This window comes from Sinocyclocheilus rhinocerous, unplaced genomic scaffold (assembly GCF_001515625.1).
Source record: "Sinocyclocheilus rhinocerous isolate Xijiao unplaced genomic scaffold, SAMN03320098_v1.1 scaffold100, whole genome shotgun sequence".
NCBI classification, from domain to species: domain Eukaryota; kingdom Metazoa; phylum Chordata; class Actinopteri; order Cypriniformes; family Cyprinidae; genus Sinocyclocheilus; species Sinocyclocheilus rhinocerous.
The window spans coordinates 715,840-735,764 of NW_015624543.1; the positions used below are offsets into that span (position 1 = coordinate 715,840).

General features: G+C 36.5%; 1 protein-coding gene across 1 annotated transcript in view; it reads left to right on the forward strand.

Annotated features, from left to right (window-relative positions):
- The window catches only part of LOC107741914 (semaphorin-5A), a 96,338-nt gene that overhangs the window by 32,843 nt on the left and 43,570 nt on the right, over window positions 1-19,925 (forward strand). Inside the window, exons 10-16 of the mRNA XM_016554723.1 lie at window positions 60-195; window positions 1,993-2,194; window positions 5,694-5,901; window positions 8,624-8,741; window positions 11,660-11,841; window positions 13,480-13,623; window positions 18,181-18,328. Of these exons, the coding sequence (XP_016410209.1) occupies window positions 60-195; window positions 1,993-2,194; window positions 5,694-5,901; window positions 8,624-8,741; window positions 11,660-11,841; window positions 13,480-13,623; window positions 18,181-18,328 (1,138 nt within the window). The remainder of the gene's footprint in view (window positions 1-59; window positions 196-1,992; window positions 2,195-5,693; window positions 5,902-8,623; window positions 8,742-11,659; window positions 11,842-13,479; window positions 13,624-18,180; window positions 18,329-19,925) is intronic.

The window sequence follows — 19,925 nt, forward strand, 5'->3', positions numbered from 1 at the left end:
GTGTGTGTGTGTGTTTGTGTGTGTGTGTGCTGACTGCCTACTTCTGACTCTGTTCTCAGCAACAGCATTGCCGCATCAGCAGTGTGCGCCTTCAATCTGAGCGCTATTACCCAAGTGTTCAGTGGGCCTTTCAAGTACCAGGAGAACTCCCGCTCCGCTTGGCTGCCCTACCCCAATCCCAACCCTGACTTTCAGGTAAGCTCCCAGAAAATGACAGCCACTTTTACGGACAGTATGCATTCGCTCCATCTGCTTTACAAGTTAAGTGGCACTTTCCACAAATAGGGTACAGAATAGGGCCTGAAACGCTCAAATGGTCAGTGAAAGGAAGTGCTTAACCTTCAGAGAATGTTGATCATCATCCTCTTCATCAAGAAGTAATTCTGAATATTCTTAGTTTTATTTTCCATTATTTGATGAGGTTTGGAAAATTTCGTCCCTGTTTGATTAAAAAAATAATAATAATAATAATAATATATTTATATATATGACAATAAAGACATTTATAAGACATTTTTTCCAAAAGATTAAAAAATCCAGCAAATGCTGGATTAAAAAAAAACATTATTTTCACAATACACTATATGTGTCTTGTCTTCCCACCATCCTGTAAGAACCACTTGATTATACTTCTTTTTGTTTTTTTTTAATTAGTTAATAATATTAATATTTTTACTTGATTTTGCAAATTAATTGAATTTGTATTTAACAGATAACGTCAAAATGATGGTGTATGATTTTAATTGTTAAATACAACTGAGGTGGGACACTTCAAAATAAAAGAAAACATATTTTAAAAAACACCTACATTTCATTCTAGGGTAATAACAACAATAAATGTGGGATTTGTGTCTCTGCTCTAATGCCAAATAGAATGGTATTTGTGAAGAGTGCCAGGTCTCTTTCTGTTGGCAGCACTCCAGCGGTAAACAACCAAAAAAATAATTGACTTTCTCACCTCAACTACCACCTATGTGTGCCCAATTAAAATGAGATGGTGACTGATGTTTTTGGTTTTATTGCCTCATGTTTTTGCCTGATTGTTCTCCGGAAAAAAGAATATGTGAAGTGAATTTTTATTTTTCTGAACACTGTCCAATTATCCAAAACCCACAAACACCCAAGTCTGATATTTTTGATGATAGAGGGGAGATGGATCGGGCCACGGTTCCTCAAACCTCTCTCATGGTCCTTAATTTGCCTCCATTTCCATGTCTTTGTAATGCTCATGAATTTATTAATAAAGTTGCCAGCTTATAACATTTTAGGCAGGGCGGTTACAATGATAAGAGCTAATAAAGTCTGTATTCATCTCCTGTGGAGTATTGCCAGCCACTTCACAATGACTGAGTCTGAAGTGCATTTAGTTTTAAGACTTTTTTCAGAAATCTAAACTCATGTTCAGACTCTAGTGGTCAGCATGAAGGAATGTATCTGTGTCTAAAGTATTCACCCTAAATTGCTGGTACTTGCTTTATAGTTGGGGGGTTAATCTAAAGCAGTTAAATGTGTTTTAATGCGGCTTGAGATCCATGACCAGGCCCAGATGGAGTCTGCAGACTTTTTATTTACATTTTCTATGCTGATTTTGGGTGAAATTCTACGGAAGGAATTTAAACATAGTAAATTGTGTTGAAAGCCAGTTCGATTACATGTTTCACCTCTAATAACAAACACACAAGGGCCAGATGCTCTGACTGACGTGTTCACATTCTTTGAAAATCTTCAGCGCTTTCTGTGGAATTGGGTGCAGATTCTATATGCGTGCTTAGTAATGACCCCATTAAAATGACTTGACTACCATATCTAAACCCTTTATAAACTTTCTGATCAGCATGGATTTTTGGATCAGCTGAATCAGACTTTCTCATCTGGCTTATTGAAGCCGATCTCTGTGACCTGATAATTAAGTTTCCAAAGTCCAAAAAAAAAGTATTTTACTTCATTTATTTTCTCTTTGAAACACAAGGATTCATGACATGATTCGTACAGGAGCCCCTAGATTACGGCTCCTATGTGAACTTGACGGAGAGGAATTTGCAGGATGCCCAGAAGTTCATTCTGATGCACGAGGTGGTGCAGCCCGTCGTTCCTGTGCCGTACTTCATGGAGGACAATGTGCGCTTCTCCCATGTGGCTGTGGATGTAGTGCAGGGCAAAGACATGCTCTATCACATCATTTATCTAGCAACAGGTATAGTACCACATCACCTCTGCATAGAATAAAGAGGAGGTCTGTAAGTAGTATTAACATTTATGTACATTTAATATAGTCTAAAATAAGCACCGTACAGATATACGTCACTGATGAAGGTAAATGGAGTTGCAGCATAAGATGCTCTACTAATAGCACACTACTTGCTGCAGAATTGCAAATGCAGTCCATTAGTTGTAGCAGATGCTAATAGTGAGTGATCAGATTAGTATAGAAGCTCATTTCCTCCTCAGTCAAAAATAGATAAATGTAATAATAATCATTTGTAAGATAAAGTTGAAAATAAGAAATAAATTCAGAAGTGTGAGGTGTGTGTGTGTGTGTGTGTATATAGACCATATATCCTATTTATATATAGATATATAAAGAATCCTAAAATAAAAATTAAGCAGCATTCTGTTTTCAACATCGATGATAATAAGAAATGTTTCTTGAGCAGCGAATCAGCATATTAGAATGATTTCTGAAAGATCATGTGACATTGAAGACTGAATAAATGCAGCCATGGTGAGCCTATTTCGAAAACACAATTTTGAACAGTAATGTAAGTACCGTATTGTCCCGAATATAAGACGATATTTTTTTCTTGGAAATACATCTGAAAAAAACGCGGTCGTCTTATATTCAGGGTCTAGACTTTGACATGTCAATAATACACCCACAACAATAGGTGGCGCCAAATACGCATAAAACGAGTGTGCCATGAAATACGTAATGTAATGCGTGTTGTAAAGATCGCGAGTAAAAACAAAAGAAAAAGAAAACCTTACAGCTGCATGAGTCGTGACTGTCACGTTAGCCTGATGGCACCAAACTCCCTTTGTGATTTTAAAACATAAGACAGTACCCAGATTTGAAGACTACAGTAAGATTTAACTTCTACTGTTAATAAGATTTTGGTAGGCTACTATTAGATCTGTTTTTTTTTTTTAATGGTATATCAAAAAGTGTAGGCCTATATTTTTTAAATGTGATTGTTGGTACATTTGACCAGTTTTTACCATACTTTCAAAACAAAAATTAAAATAGGAATACTTTCAAAACAAAAATTTAAATAGGAAAAATGAAGACAAAATTTGTTTTACTGAGAAAAAACAAGATTTGTTTTTTAAAAAGCCTTTTTCCAAAAGGTACATCTGGAAAAAGGGGGGTCGTCTTATAATCAGTGTCGTCTTATATTCGGGCCAATACTGTACACACACATATAAGTCTGTCAGTCGATTCACACTGAAGACAAATATGGGTCTCTAACATCAAGAATATAAATAGTGGATAGTTAAACAGATCTAAAATGTAAATGAACATTAAAGCCTGTAATATTAAAGTAGTCCGAAAATCCCAGGTGGCCGACTTCTCATTAAACCCACAGCTTATTAGAATGTTACTTTTACCATCAAAACTTTGTCGAGTGAAGACTTCTGCATTGCCACAAGGGAGACACAGGGCAAAACTGACTCTAGTAATTAGTGGTCCACTTGAATCATTGGTCTTTGAAGCAAGCAACAGTTGGTCACCAGGCTGAATAAAGGCATTAGACACATAGCAGCGATAAAACATCAAAGGCAACATCTGCTTACATAGGGAAAAAAATGTACTGTAAGCTGTCATTTACTATCCAGCTGCACACCAGAGCACTGGAAATCTCCAAGTCTGTCTGCTCTAGCCTGTTCACTGCTGAAAAACACTGAATATCTAGTTACGTGTCAACAGAAATTAAATTACAGGGACACTTGTTGTTAAAGAACTGTGTAAAATAAACACTTGTAAAAGGGAAGGAAACACTTGTTAAATCGTACAGCATAAACACACAGGACAGTCAGGGTTTAAAAGCTGTTTGCTAATTGGGCGAGCAGCATGGCTTTGATTTTATTTCTGAAATACACCAACTGGTTTCGATTATTGGCAGAAGTCAAAGCCTCATGCTGATTTAACAGCATTCACAATGTCTGTCTAGTCTCACAGTGTGGGAATAAAAGAATTGAATAGCAAAAAAAAAAAAAAAAAAAGGAATTGTTCACCCAAAAAATGTTGTTGTCAAAATGTCATGTCATTTCAAGCCTGTATGACTTTATTTCTTTGTGGATCAGAAAAAGGAGAATTTTAATGGTCACAAATGGCTCCCGGTCTTAAAAAGCGGTTCATATGGCTCATATTCCAAGTCTTCAAACTTAAAAACTTTTGTGAACTGGTTTAACTGATTCATTAAAAAGATGTGTTTAATAAACTTTGTTAATTTAGTATTATTATTTGTTAATTTAGTATTATCTATTTATTTAGTTAGTTCGTTTTAGCAATTTTAATATGTTAACTTAAACTTGAGTTAGTTGCCAAGGCAATATTTCTAATTTATTTGTTTTCATCTAATACTGTATTTGTATTTTTATTTATTTTTTAAGTTTTAATTTCAATTACTGAAAACTATTTTTAATAGTTTTAACATTGGTAACACTGGTCTGTTCCTCACACAAAGCTCTCATATGACTTCCGAAGTCAAAAAATATTGCGCACACATTGTACGAATCACTTTTATAAAATTTATTTATATAGCGCTTTTGCATCTTTTGTTTGAAGATTGGAAACTTTAATCCCTATTCATTTTAATTGTATGGAAAACTGGCATATTTTTTTTAATTTTTGAAATCTTTCTTTTGATGTTCCAAAATAAAAAGTAAGTCAAACACATTTGGAACAACATGAGAATGAGTAAATTATGAATTAATCATTTAATGCTCAACATTGCAATCACTTGCCATGTATTCCAGGATAATGAAGTGCACTCAAGATTAAAATGTTTGAGAGGTGCTATAAGATAAATCCTCTGCTATGGCAAACAGTCCTTTATGTGCCTTTAAGTTAGCCGCAATTCAATTCATGCCAGACAATAATAGCTTGAAGTGTGAGGAACGTAGCTGGAATTTCACAGTCGAATGGAATGAAATAGAGCACTGAAGCCTGTTTTGACAAGGGCAGGGACCTAATCAGTGGCTCTAGTATCTAAAAGTTCACTGCCCCACATGTTGTATGGCTCCTATAAAACACCTGACAGGCCACATTGGAGTGAACAGAAGAATAACAGCAACTATGGCTAGGATAAAATAGATATTATATAGCTTATCAAACCAATCCAGTTCACTCTTTGTGACATTATGAGACCAATGAATGTCCTCCATGGACTCACAGACCACATGCGCCACAGAGGGATGTGTAACTTGCAAAAGGTGATTCAGTCGATAATTCTGCCCTCCTTTCAACTGCACAAAAGCCACACTTTGGAGAAGATAATGAATCTTCTCTGGAGAGTAGTCAGTCTGCCCTCTTTGCCCTTTCTGATCCAAATAGCACATTCATATTTAAGGTGACAGCCCAGGTGGCAGACGAGCACTTTATAGAATTTTCATGTGATTAGAGATATCTGAGGTCATTCTCCACTTCTGCTTCTCTGACATCATTTCCTTCCAATCTCACCAGGTCATCAGAGATGCCCAACTTGATCACCCCCCCCCCCCTTCGCTGAACCAGACCATGGGCAGCTGTTTGCTGGATGAGATTGAGCTTTTCCCCACAAAGAAGAGGCAGCCAATCCGCAGCCTGCTCATACTCCACAGTCGCAGTGAGCTATTTGTGGGAGTCAGAGATCTGGTCATCAAAATCCCCCTGATGCGCTGCAACTTCCACAAGTCTAGAGAGTGAGTACTGCTGCTTCTCAACAGATAGATATACAACGTCTCAAGGTAGAAATTCATAACTATTTCCCAAAAATGAAAACTGTCATCATTTATTCACCCTCGTGTCAAAAGCTGACTTACTTTCTTCTGTGGAACACAAAAGGTGCTGTTTCTAGATGACTTAGACCTCATTAGTGCCAGTTTTGACAGGAATGAAAACGAGGCTGTGAGGGACAAAAGTAATGGATTTTACTGTCGTTTAACAACATTCTGATTGTTTAGCTGACGAAATGTCTTTCTCAAAAAACAGCAGTTGTGAAAATTACATAACCTTTATACAGTCCTTTCCCTTGTAAACACAGTAAAGGCCTGTTCACACCAAGTTCGATAACTATAAAGATAACGATAAAGATATTTCTAAAAATTCCACACCACAGCTTTAACGATAAAGGCACAGAGAAACAATATCCTTCGAATCACTTTCAGAATGCTTTTTTTCCAGCTGATGAACGATAAAAACGTTGATCAGAATCAATCCTGCTATAATGAGCTCGAGAATTTAAAGCGGCAGACAAGCATGCGCTAAGAATAAACAGACGATATCGTCCGCTGGTGTGGACCCTAATATAATTATCTTTATAGTTATCGTTCTTGGTGTGAATGGGCCTTAAGTCTATCTTTAACAGCCTCATCCATGTTAAATTCAATATGGCATCTAACCTGATTAAGGTTTATATAATGAACAGATTATATGGACTTTTAGGATACTTTAGTTTTTTTGTTTTGTTTTTTCTTGACAGATCATTTATCCTTTTTTATTATATAGACTCTTTCATCAAAATACAATAACTTTTTGCACCTGACACAACTTTTCTTTTCTGTGTACAAAGGCCATGTGGCCAATGGAAAAAAGTATTAACAAATAACAATGAATCCTATTTTTCACTGTCCGATCATCTCTTAAAGAGTAAAATCAAGTCCACTTGAAATTTTTTTCCACCACTGAATTTTTATTATTTATTTATTTTTGGTCACTCTTTTTAATAAAATTCAATTTGTTAACTTTGTTGACAGTCGACCATTTTACAGCATTTATTAATTTAGGTTGATGCTTTATACTGTCTTTTAATTGTTAATTCATGTTTGTTCATAATTAATGTGAATTTACAGTATTTACTTGCTGAAATATATTGGTATATATAGATATATCCTAAATTATTAAATTCTGTAAAAGTATTGTTCATTGTTAGTTAATGATACCTAATGCATTAACTAATGTTGACAAACTGAACCTTATTGTTAAGTGTTACCCATTCGTTTTCCTTGCAGATTTCACATTTTATGTGACAAGTTAAATGCAAGTGTCATTTCATAATTGCTTTTAATAATACCAAAGTTTTGATTCCTGGCAAGATAAATGATACTACTAATCTAACAAATTCATACATGCCTGCAACTGAAATTTTTTTTCACTGCGCAAGAATAAACGTAATGACACAACGATCCTCTGCCAGAGGGCAACAAAGAACAAACATCATGTTTGACATTGTGCCTCCAGGCCTTCATATCAAGAGCACTTCTCTAATCTCTGCTCATAAGGGGAGATGGCAGCCTGTTCATCATCCCTCTCCATTTGCATTCCAATGAAAAACTCTGAGTTATGTGAATTTGAGCTGAGTTTTGCCAGATGAGCTTTTTCTATCCTCTTAAGCGGCTGAAGATTGGGAGAGGTCAATTACTCACACCTTTATACTTTCTGACACCAAAAAGGGGAACGGATGCAAATTTAGTTTTAATAAAGTCACATCCCATAACAGGGCAATTTTAAAGTGCCTGGTTTACACTGCTGACACTCACATTGCAGTGTCACTGTACTCTAAATTTTATGGCACTGAACGCTTGGCTTCATTTTTCCATCCATGCTGATGACTGCTGTGATAGTCCTCAATGAGTTTGAAAAGCTATTTGGTGCATCTCAGGGCTCTTCTCTGTTTCTGATGAAAGTTATTACCAGCACTCAAGGGAAATATTGCCAGATTAAGTTATGCCAAAGCAAGCAATATTCATTATAAGAAGCATGTGTGCTCTTTAAGGTGTTTAACTTTTTAAAGGGTTCATATCATATGTTTTTATCATTCTATTTATTTCCCAGAGGTACACTTATAAAGTTATTCAACTTTGTTGCTCTACTTAGAGTTATAATTTAATTTACATGATGATTTTTCAACCCGTCTTTCTCTCTTAGAGTTAAACAGGCTGTTTTTAACCCTGTGCCTTTAAGACCTTTATGTAAATGCCTTCTTCAGAAGGCTGTGCAGAGCTGTAGGTGCTACACACAACCAGGAACAGCATATTTTTAGTGGACTTTTACAATTACAACTTTTACAAAATATTAATTATTTTATTTTTATTTTTTTAGTTCTACTGGTGTTTATGAACAATGCGATCTGTCCTATTTGTTCTTGTTTCAAGTTTCTGATGGTTAAAGTCTTCAAGTTTCTGATGTCAGAAAGGATTTTATAAGCCTTATTTGTGGTTTAATGTCAATATATGATGTTTTTGGACTGGGAAGGAAGTTTTCAGTTGTAAAACCTGTGAACAGTATGCTTTCATAAAGGAAAATTGGATTTCTCGTTACATGACCTCTTCACTTCTGCTCTTCTTTTGTCTTCTTTCAGTTGATTAATGTTGCCGTAAACTTTTGTATCACGATTAGCATCTGTTCTACCTCTCTCTCTCTCAGTGCCTGTGTGGGGGCCAGGGATCCGTACTGCGGCTGGGATCTAGTGCTCAAGAAATGCACCACCCTGGAAGAAAGCGTCAGCATGAGCCAATGGGAACAAAGCATCACACGGTGTCCTGTGAGTATCCAGAATGCACTTCAATCATTCACGCAGTGCCTCAGCCCTTAAAGCCAAATGTTTTTTCGTATGAAGACTCTTGATGCTGATCCAGTCTGTCCGTGAAGAACAGTGACAAATGCTTGAACTGTAACTTGCAGGATCAACTTTTTTTTCTCATAACAGCAGACACTCTTAGAAGTGTTTTATAACAATATTGAGGAAACATTGCAGGTGATGGACAGACAGTGCAGATCTGATGTATTACTGCTTTTGCAGCAAAACAAACTTTTCCTCCTTCTGAACTCAAAAAGAGAATATAAGGCTAATAGTAAATAGCGCTTGTGTGCAAAGAAACAAAGCGCAGCAGAATTTGCCATCAGCCATGTTTCTGTTGAATGGCATTCTCTGGTAACATGGCTTCATATTCCCACACTCCTTTGTGCTGACATGTGCCCCTGCCTGAGGCCGCCGTGCCTGTAGATCACTCCCAGAATCTTCGTCCAATCCATCACATCCCTCCCATGTACAGTGGCTCTGAAAATATTTAGACACTTGCTCTTCAAATGGTTTCATGTTCTAAAGGTTACATGCAGTGTTCTGTGTGACACGACAGCTCTGAAAGCACAATCCACACACACACACACACACACACATATTTGTAGACACCCAGATACTATAAACTATATCAGGCGTCGTGGCAGTCTCACGGGGTCTTTAGGTAAAAGACCTTGAAGCTTGTAGCTTTAGCTGAGAAATGACATTTTGTGTAATAGCAAGTTGCCTCCCACGCTGCCTGAAGAAAGCAGCGTGGAACTTTTGAACACAAACAGGGAAGTGTAAAAGTGTGGGTGGCTTCTGTCTCAGAGTCACTAGAATGCAAGATTTGTATTGATTTAGTTTCACACGTGTTGTTTACACATATTGGTTACACATTTTGAGGTCCAGATATCCTTTAAAATGTGAAATCAAAAATGTGCCACAAACATGTTAAGCCGAAGTACTCACATGGAAGATGCAGATTTGAATCCGCCTGCAAAATGTTCCAATTTCATTCACCTTCTTTTACAAGGTCATTGTCGTGATGCCTCTTTTTTGTGTCCAAAACTTTTCTTTCCTAAAACATGCAATGACTGTTTTGTTTTGTTGTTGTTTTTTGTGTTTTTTTCCCTTTGCTTTGTTTTTGTTTTTTTGTTTCTTTTTTTGTTGTTTTTTGCTTTGTTTTGTTAGTTTTTTTTTGTTCTGTTTTGTGTTTTGTGATTTTGGTTTGTTTTTGGGGGGTTTTCTGTTTGTTTGTTTGTTTCCAATTTCATTCACTTTCTCTTACAAGGTCAATGACGTGATGCCTCTTTTTTTGTGTCCAAACCTTTTGTTTCCTAAAACATGCAATGACTGTTTTGTTTTGTTTTGTTGTTGTTTTTTGTGTTTTTTTCCCTTTGCTTTGTTTTTGTTTTTTTGTTTCTTTTTTTGTTGTTTTTTGCTTTGTTTTGTTAGTTTTTTTTGGTTCTGTTTTGTGTTTTGTGATTTTGGTTTGTTTTTGGGGGGTTTTCTGATTGTTTGTTTGTTTGTTTTTTGGGTGGAACTGTAACTGATATTGTATTTAAAAATTAATAAACAATTCAGAAAAAGGTTAAAATAATGGAAAAAAGTTTTGATAGTTGGTTCCAATTTTGCCAATGTTTTTATTATTTTTTCTTTCTTTCTTAAGGTTTTGATTCACTTGTGTTTTATAGTTCTAGTAAAATCCCTGTGTCAAAGTTTGTAATTTCTAAAATATATCAGATAATTTAAGCTTCTTTTGACATAGCAAGATTAGTTCAGGTTGTCAGATGTGATATTCAATGTGAAATTCAATATGATATTCATGTTTTAAAAAGATAAAATGACTGCATATATTATCTTTTCAACAAATTTTGTCATCTCGACATTGTCCTTTGGCCCATCTGTTCTTTAACCCGTTACTAACAACAACCATGAAAATAATTTTTAATCATTCTTTTTTGATAAAATACAATTCAACCACACACACACAAAAGAAAAAAAAACTTTTTCTGTAACGATTCCACATACACTAACACATCCTGGTCATTTGACATAGTCCTTTTGGATAATACACCCACATATTTTTTGCGTATTCATCTGCAGGGTAAGATTGTGTCCAGGTGTCTGAGGTTGAGTGACAGATCTAAAATGACTTCAGTAGTAGAGCACGGTAATGCTAGATGGAGACACACTTCATTCACAAAGCCCATCTGGAGGCTGACCCGGTATGGAAATAAACAAAGAACCACATTTGTTTGGAAAAAACATTAACTTACTGTATCATCCCTGTCTTAAAACTGGCAGAAACCCCATCTATATTTAAAGGAGAAGCGAGGCCTTTGAAAATGAGGTTTGTTTTTACTTTTCCACCACACTGGAAATGTGACTCTCTTATGCGTTCTGTACACAAAGAGCACAAACAATTTTTGCACAAACAAAATCTCTCCACACATAGGGTCATTTATTCTTCTCAATTCATAATGCATTGACAATCTTTTCCACAGAATTCATTGTGTTTTATGCGCTAGATAACATTACCTTCTCCTTTTGTTCAAAAAATATGTTGACCTGTATCTGATACCTCAGATGTTAATAACCAGAGTGCAATAACAAAATTGCATTAACTATATTCTCATATAATGCCTCAAATGAAAATATTTGCTCATTGTAAAGCATGTTCATTTTCCAAAGAGGAGCCCGTGCTATTTTCAGCTATCACAAATCTAATATGCTGAAAGTTATAATTTAGTTTGGATTCATATAATAACTGGCAAATGTGACCTTATCTGCAGTAATCGTTTATTTGCATTCATATATTGTTTACTTGTTTCTGTGCCCATTTACTATTTATGTGCTCTCTTTCTGTTGTGTGTGGTTATGTATGTGTGTGTGTGTAGGTGAGGAACGTGACTGTGGATGGTCATTTTGGAGCCTGGTCAGGATGGAAAGCTTGCAGTCATAGTGATGGCGGCAGTGTTGGTTCATGCCAGTGTCGGACTCGAGCGTGTGACAGCCCGAGCCCTCAGTGTGGAGGGCAGCCGTGCCAAGGAATCAGTGTTGAGGTGGCCAACTGCTCCAGGTATACAAATGTTCATACAAAGAATAAAGCACAAACAGGAAGTTACACATTCACCTTTAAGCATAACCGATTTATATGGAAGCCTTTTTCCACCTCAAAGTAAAAAACATAAGGTATTAGTGACTTAAAGTATCACAATTGCAACATTATTTCTTGTACTTTATATCTCACAATTGTAACTTGGTTTCTCAGAATTATCATTTTAAATCTGAGAATTGCAATTTTTAATGACAATTGTAACTTCACGACTCACAATTGTTATTTTATTTCTAATAATTGCGACTTTATATCTCATAATCATATAGAGTGACTGTATTTTGCAATTGTGCATTGATTTGCGTAATTGTTATTTTATATCTCACGATTTCACAGTTGTGATTTTGTAAACTTTACATCTCACAATTATTTTATATCTCATATTTGTTACTTTCTATCATACAATGTGACTTGTAATTGCAAATTTATTTCCCTCAATTATCTTAATTTGACATTTTTGACTCACAATATGACTTTAAATATCGCAGGTGCGACTTGATGTCTCACAACTGTTACTTTTTTCTCATAATTATGACTTTATATCCCACATTGTGACTATATTTCGCAATTGTGCCTTGAGTTTTTTTGTAATTGTTTTTTGTTTTACAAATTCAAATTCATATTTCACAGTTGTGATTTTATCTCAATTGCAACTTTATATCTCATAATTGTGACTTGATATCTCATTATTGTCATTTTAAATCCGACATTTGCAATTTCAGATATGACATATCTCAGTTGGGTAACACTTTACTTGAAGGGGTGTGCATAAGACTGACATGACACCTTCATAATCATGAAGGAGGTTTTATGCATGTTTATGACAAGTGTCATTAAGTGTCATTCGCTCAGTTATGTCATTTTTAATGCAAATATGACATTATTTGACCTAACCATAACCTAACCCTTACCCCTAACCATAGCCCATAACAAAGACATCTCAAACAATGTCATCTTTGCATTAAAAATTACATAACTGAGCGAATGACACTTAATGACAGTTGTCATAAACATGCATAAAAACCTTCATATTCATGACATGTGTCATGTCATGATTATGTAGGTGTCATGTCATGATTATGAAGGTGTCATGTCAGTCTTATGCACACCCCTTCAAGTAAAGTGTAACCCTCAGTTGTTACTTTATTTCTCATAATTGCAACTTTATCTCTCACAATTGCAAAATTTCTTGAATGCCACTTTATGTCTCATAATGTGACTTTAATGGCTTGTAATTGTGTGTGTATCTTCCTAAATGGAAAGTTTATCGTAATGTGATTTTATATCTTGTAGTGTGACTTAATTTATTTGTAAATTAAATTTTTTTTTAATAAATTTCCTGTTTTAATCCTCACTCTCAAGTGGAAACAAGCTTCCATACCATGACATGAAAAAGCAATTTTTGAGGAACAAAAGTTGCTGTGTGATTCTAAACTAATTTTCAAGACTAAATCATTTCATACAATTATGTTGTTTCCATTGTAAACAGGCTTAGAACAGTCTTAACAAAGATCCTCAGTTAACAAACTGAAGGTCAGATTATACCAGCCAGCTGTGCCAGCGTTTGATTAGTGGTTACTGCCATAACATATCCATCCTCAGAAACGGGGCATGGACGCCATGGACGGCATGGGCTCCTTGCAGCACCAGCTGTGGGATCGGATTCCAGGTCCGACAGCGTTCCTGCAGCAACCCCACTCCCCGCCATGGAGGACGTGTTTGTGTGGGCCAGAACCGGGAAGAGAGGTAAAGAAAAGCTAGACAGCTCATTATATATGCAAATGTATTCGTTTTTTGGAATTTACACTCAAAATCCACAAAATCTAAGGGGGGAAATGCCTGTTTGAAAGGGCATGATGCTTCTTTTGTTTGTTCCTTTCATTCTCACCTGCTGCATGTGTGATTGCTGCTGTGATTGCATGGCAGTTGACGATAATGAATAAATATATGCAGCTCATTTTATTGCTTTTTTATTACTCATCCTATTATGCAATGTTCATCTCTAGAAAGCTTGTTAGTACATAACTAGAAGCACACAAACCAAATGCTTGAATGGAGGAGTGAGAGAGGTTCTTCTTTATCTGCCCTATAATTTGTGTGACTGACATCCAATTAAAAATAAACATGCTAAGGCTTGCTAATTACAGAGACTGCAGCCACAGATTCCACATACACACGCTCAAACACTGTAGGTATGATAGTGCACCATCTAATCATGGCAGATTTATGTTTAAACTGTGCTGCCCTGAGAATGTGTGATGTTTCTAAGCAACAGTGCATTGCAGCTGAAAAATTAGACTTGAAGTGCTGGGATGAAGAGAAGTCGAGAGAGGCATCTGTTGGAAACAGTTGTGGTCTCTCTGTTGAAGGTGCCAACTTTTCCCAGCTCACACTTCAGGTTTTTGTCTTCAGACATTTTTATCTCTATTATGACTTATGTTAAAGACATCATTGTTTATTCCCTGAAACTCAGCGGTTCCTCTAGCAGGGCAGAAAAAGATAAGGAAATGATCTCTTTATTATCTTAGTAGTTTCTGCTAGACCAGAGGTAAATAACTGGTTTTGCTTCAGGACTCAAGTGGCGGCCAACAAGATGAAACAAAATGGTACTGGACTAAATTGAAAAATTGACAGTTTTGTAAATGTAACTTGCTATAACTATGCATGATTAAAAAATAATAAATAGAAGATGAAATTTTAACAATATAACAAACTGAGTTCAGGTTTGCCAAGATGTCTGCAATCACAAGTCATAAACTTTCTAATTTCACTTCATCCTATTATCCCAAGCTCATGATATGACCCATGCTATCCACATTAATTTTATAATTTTATACTTCTACTGTATTTAAAAAAATGCCTCATTTATTTCTACTTTTATGTCTCCTAAGCAATTTCAGGATAAACATCTGAGACAAAGTTGATACCTACTAGAGTTCTTGAAAATATGTTTCATCTAAGTGTCTTGGCCTATGAAGGAGCAACTGCTGAGCAATAATATTTTCCTGTGAGACGGGACAGAATGAGCATGCCACGGTTTTTGAGTCACCCTAGAAACACAGACATGAGGCTTAAGACATGAAGAATGCTGCAGATTGGTAGTTTTTCTTTTTCTTTCTTTTTTCTTTTTTTTTATGCAGGTGACTGTGAATCAGACGATTTCTGCCACCTCTTGCATTTTCCATCTCCTGCCCCCCACTTACACTCTTTATTCAAGGCGCTGGGGCACTTGATGCCCTTAGGTGTCTGAGCATAAAGGCTGTGAATAATCAGCAGAAAAGTTCTGGTGCAAGCTTTGAGTTTGGCTTTAGTCTAACTAGTCTACAAGCCCCTGCGAGTTTTTCACACCACCCATCCACTCTAATACAACACCTCGACCAGCCCAGCGGTGCATAATGGCTGTGAAAACATATCCGGGGAGCGCGTCAGGGCCCACAGTTTTCATTTAAGGTTGAAGGGAGCCGAGTTAATAGCTCAAAAGTGCTTTGTCAGTTCCCTTAGCAGGACCCTGCTTCGGACCAAAAGAAGAAAGTAACATTCCTGTTTTTGTTCTACTTGGGCTACAGCAAAATCTCTATAGTTCGGGGTCTTTTGTCCGATATTGAAAGAAGTTTGGATTCACTTGTTAGTGCTGCGGGGAAATTTTTTTCTGTAAGTCCTGCTCAGCCATTGGGCATCTGTTCAGAGGTATTCAGCTCATATGTACAGTCACACTTTATTCCCTGTTTGCGCACATGCTGCCAGATGGCAAAGTCCTCAGCACGCAACTCTGCTGTGGGTCAGTTACCATGAGATGTCCTCAGTGAGGGAAAGAGAAAGAAAGAAAAAGAAAGAGTGCGAGAGTCAGCTAAAGTGATGCTTCAGTCAAAAATAAATGTTCTTTCCTCATTTACTCACCCTTTTGTTGTTCAGAAATCATTCTAGATCAGCTGACACCACGTGATGTTGAGTCGGCCGACCGGTCCAGATATTTAACATGCTAGATATTTGTTTGTCAGTGAGCCTCTTTGATGCATCGTTGAGTAGTTCACACATAAAGACTGCCGAGCGCTGATCACCCGCCGATTTTCCCCCAATCACAGCCTGACCTGTCCGCGAGCTCGTTGACTTGAAAATCCGGCTTAAATCGGGCATAAAATCCTGTAGTGTGTACTTGGCTTTACTGACCCCAAACTTTAAACAGTAGTGTACATATTTCATATAAATAATATTTCTTAATATTATATGTTATTATCCTGTACATAGTATATAAATGAAAAGAACATGTTCCATGCCTGCATTGGCTCTGGCACCAGCACCCTTTTGTTGGACAAGGAACGTTACGCACTCAGGGGCTTGGAGCCTAGTGACCAACTCTCTCTGTAAGTCTCAAGTCTCAGGTCATGCAGCCTGAGGCTTTGGAGGTCCCTGAGAGTGGCCCCACTGGCCTGGTCCATAATCCAGCACTGGTCCGGAGCCATATATCTATCCTGGCACAGGGTGTCTGTAAACGCAGAGCCAGCAACTCCCATCCATTTGTGCTCAGAAACTCTCTAAAACAAGACGGAACGCCTGCAGGCAAAAGAACTGTTGTCGTAACACTCCAGTACTTTGTTCTGCTTGAAATCCATTTGATAAATGGTGTTTTTTACATGCTCCCTCATTCTCTTCATACACCATCTCAAATGTGCTATTAATTACCACTTCTTGTTCCTTTGATCGTTTGTTTCTTTCCCCTTTTTTTGTGCCAGAACAGGGGCAAACTTGTTAAACTTAGCAAATCCAATTTGAATGAACAGTATTTGCATATGCAAATTGGCAGTGGGTTTCCCTTGTCTATAAATCTTTCTTATATGGATCTCTCAACTTTTTTATTGCACGCTACATCACAACAAGTTGCCCTGATCAGTAGTTCTCTAATGGGAATGTGTACTGCTTCCTATTTTTGGATACTTTTTCTTTTTCATATTTGAAACTGATAATATTCTCTTATTTTCTAATTTGCACATATACACATATCATCAGACATCTCTTTTGAAGAAAGTGGTTGCAGGCACAAGAAAATAAAAATGCACCTTGTGTAATTTCCCCGGAGAGTTCTACAGTTCTACAGATAAATATTGCCCATATGGAAGGCTATACCATGATTTTCTTTCCTCATACAAACATTTTCTTTTCGCTGGAAGAGTGTGGCGTTAATTTCGGCAGGCAAATATAAATTTTGTTAATAAATTGCAAACTATAATCAGTCTAATTTACATAAAAAAGAGATGTCTGTAGTGAAAAGAATGGCAGTGGCTTCATTTAAATACTCAAGCCATAGCATTACCACCTGGTTAAAATCAATTGTGAATAGTTAAGAGGACATTTTTTGCCTGGAAATGTTTCATACAAAAGTGTATAGGGGGGATAAAATAAAATGAATATGATTTCAGTTAACTTTTGGATTTTATGTGTTTTTAGCACTTAAAATCAGTAAGAATTTGTTTTCCTGCTTTATTTGTATGCTGCTTACATCTGTGCTCATTTTTTCTGGTTCGGGGTCATCACAGGCTCAGGATGGTTGAGGTTATTTTTTGATTCATTTTCCGAGCCTTTGTTCTGATTATGACCGTATCTTCAAAAGGAAGCTGACTTCATTTATTATTCGCTTCCTTTCAAAGATCTGATTGCAGTGAGACCACATGAAAGCTGGAATGATTGAGTTTGTGTGTCCAATCATCATGCTTTATACCAATTACCTTTATACCAACTACTTTTCAATTACAACTACTCATACAACGGGCCCAGAAAACCCCCTCTGCCTGCAGACCTCATTTAGATAAGATACAGCTCCATCAGTGCTCATTACACTAAGGTTAACCTAGGCATTTCCTGTCTTTGGAGACCTACACAACTGCTAGCCAGTCATTATCTCTTGTTTGCTGTTCCTACCTGAGTTAGTTAAATATTTTTTTCCTTGTTCAAAGGTAAAACTTGTTTTGTTAAACGCATGGATTTTTTAATGGCTCTTTTATATTTCAACATGAATTCACCATGACTTGATGCACCAAGTACTTCTGAAATGTTTACCATTAGTTTCTATTATGGTGTACTATCATTTCGGGGGAGAAAGAGATTGAAAATTATTATATTCTTACTTTGAAGTAAAAATATATATTTTTTCTTTTTGATTTAATAATTCGTGCTTCAGAGGATTCATATTAAATTATTGAGGCCATTGTTTTTATTGCATAATCAGGATGTTTGAGTGAATAACTAGGAGATGAGTTTGTGAATAAATGTTTATTTGCATGCTGAAATGTTTGTTTTAATCTGTTTTAGATACTGCAATGAGCACCTGCCCTGCCCCCCACATGTCTATTGGTCAGCATGGTCTCCATGGGAACGTTGCACAGTTCCATGTGGCGGTGGGATCCAGTCGCGACGACGAACGTGCGAGAATGGAAACGAATGCCCTGGATGCAGCGTTGTATGTCACTTTCATATTATTACTCAATTGGTTTATGAGACCTTTTCTGATTTGAGCACCTCAGGACATGAAAAGTGTGTTCAGTGTTTATAAATTGGCTTTATTGCTAAAATATTACTAAACTTAAGAGCAGAAGCATCATGGCCTACCCTATGATGTGCAAGTTATTTTAACTATTTATATCTTATATTTAAGTTGCATGATTAGTGTAGGCAAAACATGTAAAATAAAGTCTAAAACAGTGTCCTGTTCACATAATTCCAGTCCAGACAAGTTGCACCCTTTTTCCTGTGGATTTATATCTAATCTAGCATTTAATTTTTTTATTTTTTTAAATTACAGAAATTAATGAATAGTTCAGCCATGAAACTCTACTTGTGTTCTAATTGGTTCATTCAATTCAATGTTCCCAGCCAATCAGATTTACGTACTCCTTACCGTATACCTATACAATCGCTATACGTGCCCTCATCTTAGCCCACCGCCTCCCCAGCACCACCTGCCTAGATCAGCTCCGGGAATCTTCCTCTCTCTAGCAGCAGCAGCATGATTCCTTAATTTTATGATCCAAGCATTTAGCAGAAGCAAGTCTACTTGCTCTGCAGCAGCAGCAGCAGATCTGGTCCGCCAAGACCAAACCTATGCACGTTCTATTTATATTAATAAAGATTTTACAATCTATCCCAAGAGTTGTCAGGACTGAAATACTTTTATTCAGCAAGGACACATTAAATTGGTCAAAAGTAATCATGTGATACTGAAGACTGGAGCAATGACTGCTGAAAATTCAGCTTTGCCATCACCGGAATAAATTACATTTTAAGATATATTAAAATTGAAAATTAAAATTGTTATTTTAAATTGTAATAATATTTTACAATACTGTTTTTACTGTTATTTTTATTAAATAAATGCAGCCTTGGTGAGCATAAGAGACTTTCAGAAACATTAAAGATTTTTTTTACACCCCAAACTTTTGAATAGTAGTGAACATACCTGCATATATATCTGCAATCCCAAAATGAATTTCCTCCTTTGGAAAGGTGGGAGGAGCTTTCCATGTACTGTATATTAGCATTGCAAGAGTAAGCTGGGATTTTCCACTCATGAGTTAGCTGTGATATTCTTTCTCTACTTTTAAAACCAGTCACCCACTCGCTGCTAGTTTAGAATAAGTCCACCTCACATGACCACGGTTCACTTTTCATGCCATTCGTGGAAGTGGTTTGGGTGATTTAGAGAATCTGGAACAGCTTTAAATAGTTCATTTGCTATTTAAATTTATTTGTAAGGAATAATAACATCTGTCCAGTTTAGAAATCAAGGCTGTCAATCGTTTCGATCTTTGCCGCTTAATCAATGGCACCTGGGAGACACAATGGCTTAAGAGAAAGTTCAGACGTTCCTGTGAGTCCTAATGGTAATGCTCTGTCAAATTGTGTGCTTGTTTAGCCTCAAGGCCAGCTGCCTGAGATCCATCACAATGTAGACGACACCAAAAACACCAACACACTGAAGTATGCTTGGAATGCCACAGAGGCTGTGAGGGCAGCAACATCATGTCGATATATATATATATATATATATATATAAGAAA